Source organism: Phyllobates terribilis, unplaced genomic scaffold, assembly GCF_046119375.1.
Source record: "Phyllobates terribilis strain yellow unplaced genomic scaffold, ASM4611937v1 Scaffold_3__8_contigs__length_932513732, whole genome shotgun sequence".
NCBI classification, from domain to species: Eukaryota; Metazoa; Chordata; class Amphibia; order Anura; family Dendrobatidae; genus Phyllobates; species Phyllobates terribilis.
Genome location: NW_027362763.1, coordinates 232,744,875 through 232,752,050, shown reverse-complemented (window position 1 = coordinate 232,752,050; position 7,176 = coordinate 232,744,875). Strand labels below are relative to the sequence as shown.

General features: G+C 39.4%; 1 protein-coding gene across 3 annotated transcripts in view; it reads right to left on the bottom strand.

Moving 5' to 3' along the window:
- Positions 1-1,038: 1,038 nt before the first annotated feature.
- The window catches only part of PLOD2 (procollagen-lysine,2-oxoglutarate 5-dioxygenase 2), a 198,609-nt gene continuing 192,471 nt past the window's right edge, over positions 1,039-7,176 (bottom strand). For all 3 annotated transcript variants that reach the window (XM_073674662.1, XM_073674661.1, XM_073674660.1), the window contains 2 exons: positions 4,128-4,253; positions 1,039-3,318 (listed from right to left, as the gene is read on the bottom strand). In XM_073674662.1, the coding sequence (XP_073530763.1) occupies positions 3,163-3,318; positions 4,128-4,253 (282 nt within the window). In that variant the 3' untranslated portion in view covers positions 1,039-3,162. The remainder of the gene's footprint in view (positions 3,319-4,127; positions 4,254-7,176) is intronic.

Here is a 7,176-nt window from a genome sequence, read left to right as displayed (position 1 = left end):
CAGCAGGAGGTGAGCATTGCCGGGCATGCAAACTGCTGCCTGTCAGCTTCTTCAGAGAAATAATGGCAGTGAGGTCAGGGGTTAGAATCAGTGATTTAGTGACTGATGCCAGAGCATTTATCTCTTTGGTCGGTATAGGTTCAGATTTCTCATCCACACACAGCACCGTCCAAGCAGATAGCTACAAGCACAGTCACTAATCAATGCTTGTATCTCAGACAGGGCTGCCTGCTGTCATTACCACTTTGATGAATCCAGGCTGGGACTAGCCCCCGATCCAATCCCCCCATCCCAATTATCAAGTTATCACTGGAGTTATCACTGTATTATCTATGATATTCTTTTTTTGGGGGGGGGGGGGGTTAATGTTTTGACAAAACATAGGTTTTGGGCCACTGATCTTTCCTGACTCTAGTAATGCCCCTGCCGGAAAGCCATCTTTCATTCGACAGTTATTCCCTGTATAGCCAGCTTTAGTCCAATATGCTCTTAATGCTCTTACTTGGTGAGGCAGAATAGCAGGACAAAAAGAATTGAGCACATAGCTCACACCAGAATAAATAACGAGGAAACCCGATCTAGACAACCCTTTTCAGAATGGAGGTTAAATCATTAGCAGTCATAACCACTGGCTAAAATAAGAGCTTCTCCCACTGTCGAATTCACGATTGCCCTTACTTTTCAGGAACAATCCTTTGATTTCAATTTAGATAGTCATTATTCACTAGCACATTTGGAATCACAATGTTTGTGAGCTCTACAAAATATGCAAGTACTACATAAACAAGAATAAAGCATAATAAATTGGTACCATGCCATACTTCAATTTTTCCTAAACTGAACAAGTCCCATCAGCAACTACAGCTGATCATTTAGGGTTACAGCAGCAAGACATCCTGTGATAAAAATATTTTTGAGAAACTCTTCTCTTCCCCCTTGAAAAAAAAAAGAATAATAATTTCTCTAAAACTGCAATTACCAACCAACATTAATTGGAATTGGTAAAATATTTATACATTTCAAAACGAATAAAGCAAATAAAGTTTTAAATTAACATTTATTCATCACACAATTCTGACATTACTAATACTTTAACGTTGTTCTCTTCAGGTATAGAAAAGATGTATAAAAAAGTATCATTAACACCTGTAACATTTTTAAAATAATTTCTTTAAGAGATCGCCTTAATTGAGAAAAACACAAGTTTAATAGAAGACTCTTTACAAACAATTCAAGTAAAGTGAATGTTTCATAGAACTCCTTCAATTACACACAGTAGCTTTATAAAACATGTACGAGGATTACTAAAATCCGAATGCAATTCTCGCAATGCAAAAATAAAATATATCAGCTGGCAAGTTTGTTGCGTTTCCAGCAGAGATCTCCTTCCCAGAAGAAAGTTGAGAAAAAGGCACGGTGTGGTTGAAAAATATAAAAAATAGAATTTGCAAAAAGTTACCTTTAATAAAATAAACACCATTCAGCACTCAGCATCGGAGGTGGACAACCTGACATTTTTGGTTTAGACTTCAGTCACATGCAGGAAAAGTTTAATGGTGGATTTATTAAGTCAGGGCCCACTGCAATGAATTAGATTACACCTCCTGTACAGTTATTATACAAGTTCATAATTGAAAATCAATTTTTAAATTGAGAAAAAAAAAGGTTGAAAACACATGATCTCCTTGGAGCAATCTCACCCATGTGACTTTAGACTCCAAAGAGAAGAAAATTGATTTCCATTCCATGTCTCAAAATATCAGATTTTAAAACAATGAAGAAAAACATTGTTTCATGTTCATTTTTTGCGTGTAAAAAAACAAAGCAAGGACTACTCATCTGAGGCAATTAATGGTTTAAAGGGGATAGACCACTACTCTGACAACCCCATCTCAATCATCATGTTTATCCCGAGTAAAATAACACTTACACTCACCTACGGTGCCGGCAGCGTTCCAGCAGTGTCTGCACTCACTCTTGGGGCTTGTGTCACGTTATGTCACGCGATCCCTGTGCCCAATCAGCACTAGCTTCACTCTGCCCACCTCCGGACTAATCAAACATCAAGAGGAAGTGAGCGGCCAGGTGCAGCTCAGACTTCCTCTTGATGTCCGATTCATCCGAAGTTGTGGAAAGTGAAGCCAGTGCTGATTGGCTGCAGGGCTCGCATGACATAATGTGACGTGAGTCCTGGGAAAGTGAGTGCCGAAAACCGCTGGAACGGCGCCTGCACCGAAGGGGAGTATAAGTGTTATTTTACCTGGGATAAACATGCTGATTGAGAGGAAGTAGTGGACAACCAGTTTAAGGTTTTGTTGAAGATTGGTGGTCTACGACAGTAGGAGAAGTCAGCTATATGTTAGATTTAAATAAATTATGTGATGAGACATACAGTATACAAGGGTTTGCGAAAAAAATCATTAATTCATTTTTATATTCTGCCTTAAAAAAACATTGGCTTCTTTGAAAATGTTAAACTATTTGGTATAATTTTTGTAATCTTATGTTTTGGTGGACACAATTATAATAATCATAGTATTAAAATATTATTTTGCTTCTCTTTGTATGCACATTTTTTAAATTCACTTTCTATCAATGATTATTGCTTGTAATTTGCTATAAATTATTATAACCTTAAATGGAATGCTTTTATACAAGATCATGTATCAATCATATTAATGCAAAAAAAAAATAAATAAAATCCCTAAAAATATGAATCTGGCAACCTTTAAGTTATGTTAGCGGATCAAGGAGTGGTTATTTGAGGTGGAGGTTTTCTGCTTTACAGTTTGCAAGCCTGTAACAAAAGGACTAAGTATGCAATATTCAGTCAAATAATTTGCTAGAAAATTAGCAAAATGGAGATGTGAGGTATCTTGTCACCAGCTTTACATAAATGTTTAAATGTTCAAAATTGGTCACCTACAATGCTAATAATAAAGCCCCATTTTGGTTTCTATGGACGCTAAGGATCTGTATTTAGAACATAGGTTTATTCTACAATGAATGAAGCATTGCATAGTTTTCTGGCACTTAAACACCATTTTTTGTGTCTTACATTTTATTAAAACAGTAGTAAATCCTCTGACCTGAAAAACAAAACAACTTCTATAAATAAAAAATAAATCCTAAGAAAGGCCAATGTCAAAAATGTAGTTACATTTACGGATCAATAAAGGACACTGCAATATATCTAGTGCCATTGGTAACAGGAAGTCCTTCATGTAAGTGTGTCAGTCGACCTGGGTGCATGAAGCTCCAGCCTTTCCTGGGTGAATCAACAGAACAGTTATACCTGGCAAATCTGCACCCTCCACCCTGCAAAAAAAGAAAGAAAAAAAGCAGATTCTTAAGTGGATATTTCACAATAACTTCTTAGTTTATATGATTAAAACCTGCTGAGCAGCATGGTATATGCGCCGAGAGCCCGATTCCAGTGATGTGTCACTTTTTAGGCTGCGTGGTGTCATAAAAATCAGTATATTATCAGCAGGAGATCATCATTACAGGACTAGGTGTCTTGTGCCTTCTAGTCAACTATTCTGTCTAACCACGCCCCCACCACTCTAACAGCTTTTTGTCATGCCATAGCTGCCAATCAGAGGTGTGGGCGGGGTTATACATACGTCATCATTTAGAACACTCCTAGATCTGCAGCAGAAGACACAGGAATTGTACCAAAATGATAGCAAGCAGACCAACAAGTGACACATCGCTGGAATCAGGGTCTCTGCCCCTACATCATACAGCTCTAACAACATAACAACCTAGGCTTAGAATTGTGTGAAATTAATCAGTACACTACATTTAAACTTTCATATGTTGAAAAATGTTTCAAAAAGTATACATATCAGTGATTTTTTACCTTAGGATATTCCTTCCAATTAGTTTTTATAAAAGGGCTTTATCTACATCCATATTATGATATGTGAACAACATGAAAACAGTCAGTCAATTGCTCAGGACCCCTCTCTATGAGCCAAAGCAAATGGATATTCTGGAGAACTCCTTTAATCTAAGTAGCCGTCATACAGTTCTTCATGTCTCGTCAGCCACGTAGCTGCTCTTAATAAAACTAATTTTTCCTTGGAACTTGTTCGATTTATATCCTCAGTGAGAGAACTTACCTGAAAGTCTGTGTCCTTTGTGTTAAGTGCTATGTTGATTGTAAATGTTGAAGCATCATGATGAGGTCTTAAGTACGACTGTCGATCAGGAGTATATTTCACAACAAAATTAAGCAATGCATGTCCCTAGAAAAGAATGAAAGAAAGCCCATTGATCATGCTGCAATGGAATTCTGCTGACATCTTCCCCATTGCATTGCATATATATAGCACTCATACATGTATGTATATATTATATATACACATAGGCACATAGATACCTGCAGTGCGTTGAAACAGTATTCATTGCCAGTGAACTTTTCCATATTTTACATCCATAAACTTAAATGTATTTTATCATGTAAAGTGTAAAGGAAATTAATCAGGTTTCCTAATTCTTTCAAATATATAAATCTGAAAATTAAATTGTTACATGCATTTGTATTCAGCCCCCTGTAGTCTGATACCCCAAAATAAAATGCTAAGTGACCAATTGACTCCAGAAGTCACAGAATTCTTAAATTGAGGTCACCTGTGTGTAATTTAGTCTCAACATAACTACAGCCATTCTGTGAAAGCCTCAGAGGTTTGTTTGACAACATTAAGGATCAAACAGCATCATGAAAACCATTGAACACACCAGACAAGTTAGGGATAAAGTTGTGGAGAAGAGTAAAGCAGGGTTGGGTTATTAAAAAAAAAAAAAAAAAGAAAACCACCAAAGCTCTGAGAATCCTACTGAGCATTGTTCAATCCATCATCCAGAAATGGAAGGCGTATGGCACAACTATAAACCTACCAAAACATGACCGTCCACCTAAATTGACATTTCAAGCAAAGAGAGCTCCAATTAGATAAGCAGCCAAGAGGCACATGGTCCCTCAAGAGGAGCTGCAGAGACCCATAGCCTAGGTGGGAGAATCTATCTACAGGACAACAATTGGTCATATACTCCATAAACCTGACCCTTATGGAAGAGTTACAAAAAAGAAAGTCATTTTTGCAAGCAAGCAATAAGAAGTCCCGTTTGCAGTTTGAAAAAAAGCCATGTAGGGCATACAGCTAGCACGTGGAAGAAGGTTCTCCGGTCAGATGAGACCAAAGCAGAACTTTTTGAGCTAAATGCAAAATGCTACCTGTAGCAGAAAACCAACACTGCACATAACCCTAAAAACACCATCCCCACCATCACAACATGCTGGTGGCACTATCATGCTATGGAAATGATTTTCTTCAGCAGGGAGAAGGAAGCTGGTCAAAGTTGATGGGAAGATGGATGGAGCTTAATACAGGGAAATCCTGGCGGAAAACCCGTTAGAGGCTGCAAAAAACTTAAGACTGGGGCTTAGGTTCACCTTCCAGCAGGACAACAACCCTAAACATACTGCCAGAGATACAATGGAAACATTTTAGATCAAAGCATATTCATGTGTTTGAATCGCCTAGTCACAGTCCAGACCTAAATCCCATTGAGAATCTGTGGTAATACTTAAATTGCTGTTCAAAGATGCTCTCCATTCAATCGCACTGTGACAGAGCTAGTGTGCAAAGAAAAATGGGCAAACATTTCAGCCTCTAGATGCGTAAAGCTGGTAGAGACTAGAGATGAGCGGTGTTCGACTAGAACTGTTCGCCAATCTCAAATTCGAGCTGTTTTGGGCGGTGTTCGAGTTGTTCGACGAACCCGAACGATTTGCAAAAAATTCGGCTGTTCGAGGTTATGTTCGATAACTGTTCGTGCACCAAAAGCGTGTCCTGCATGTCTGGCGCTATTTAGAGCACCAATCATGCAGGGATTGTCTGCCACTCACTGTAATGCCACAGCCATGGTGGTTGTGGCATTACAGTGATTGCCCAAATCGATGGGAACAGTGCCAACAGTGAAACATGAAAAGCCGGCAATTCAGCAGCGGCATACACCTGTACCCGACAATTTAGAACCGAAAGAATAGAGCTTCACACATAGATTAGATAGATATAAACATGTCAGCCACATATATACGAAGTACAGTGAAAGTGCTGCTTACTGTACTTGTCATTTAGCGTAAAGGATTTATCAAAAAAAATAATAGTGTTTTCATGCACCGTCTCTTTAAAAAAGCCGGCCGGCAATTCAGCAGCGGTACCCGACAATTTATAACACACAGAATAGAGCTTCACACATAGATTAGATAGATAGAAACATGTCAGTCACATATATATGAAGTACAGTGATAGTGTTGGTTACTGTACTTGTCATTTAGTATTAAAATAAAGGATTTATTATTAAAAAAAATTGGCGTGGGGTTTCCCTTAATTTTAGGCTCTAGCGGAGGTTAAGCAGACGGCTGGGGCAGATGTTTGAAGCCTGGGAAGGGGGTAATACCCACGGAGCTTCCCAGGCTACTAATATCAGCCCCCAGCTGAATACATAGCCTTTACTAGCTATTAAAATGGGGGACCCCCCAAAAAAAATGACGTGGGGTCCCCCCTAATTTAATAGCTAGCAAAGGCTAGGCAGACAGCTGGGGGCTGATATTAATAGCCCAGGAAGGGAGCCATGAATATTGGCCCCCTCCCAGGCTAGAAACACCAGCCGTCAGCCGCCCCAGAAATGGCGCATTCATAGGATGCGCCAATTCTGGCACTTAGCCTCGCTCTTCCACGCTGCCCTGGTGCGGTGGCAGGGGGTAATAGGGTTGGGGTTGATGTCAGCTTATAATGCCAGCTGACATCAAGCCCAGGTTAGTAATGGAGAGGCGTCTATAAGACACCCCCATTACTAACCCCATAGTCAAAGTTAAAAAAAACACAAACACCCAGAATAAAGTCCTTTAATTGAAATAAAGACACAATCCTTTATTGTTCTAAATTAAACCATACTTACCGTCACGCCCATTCCAGCTGAAGCCAACGATCTCCTGCAATAAAAGAAAAATAATAAAGCAACCTCATCCTTACCTTTCCATGGTTCCCACGACAGCTTCAGCTCTGCTACATCGAGATGACAGGCTGGACCGCAGCAGAACGCTGCCATCCAGCCTCTCATCCCGCAGACACTGAGAAGCGCAGGCTTGCTTGCGCTGCTCAG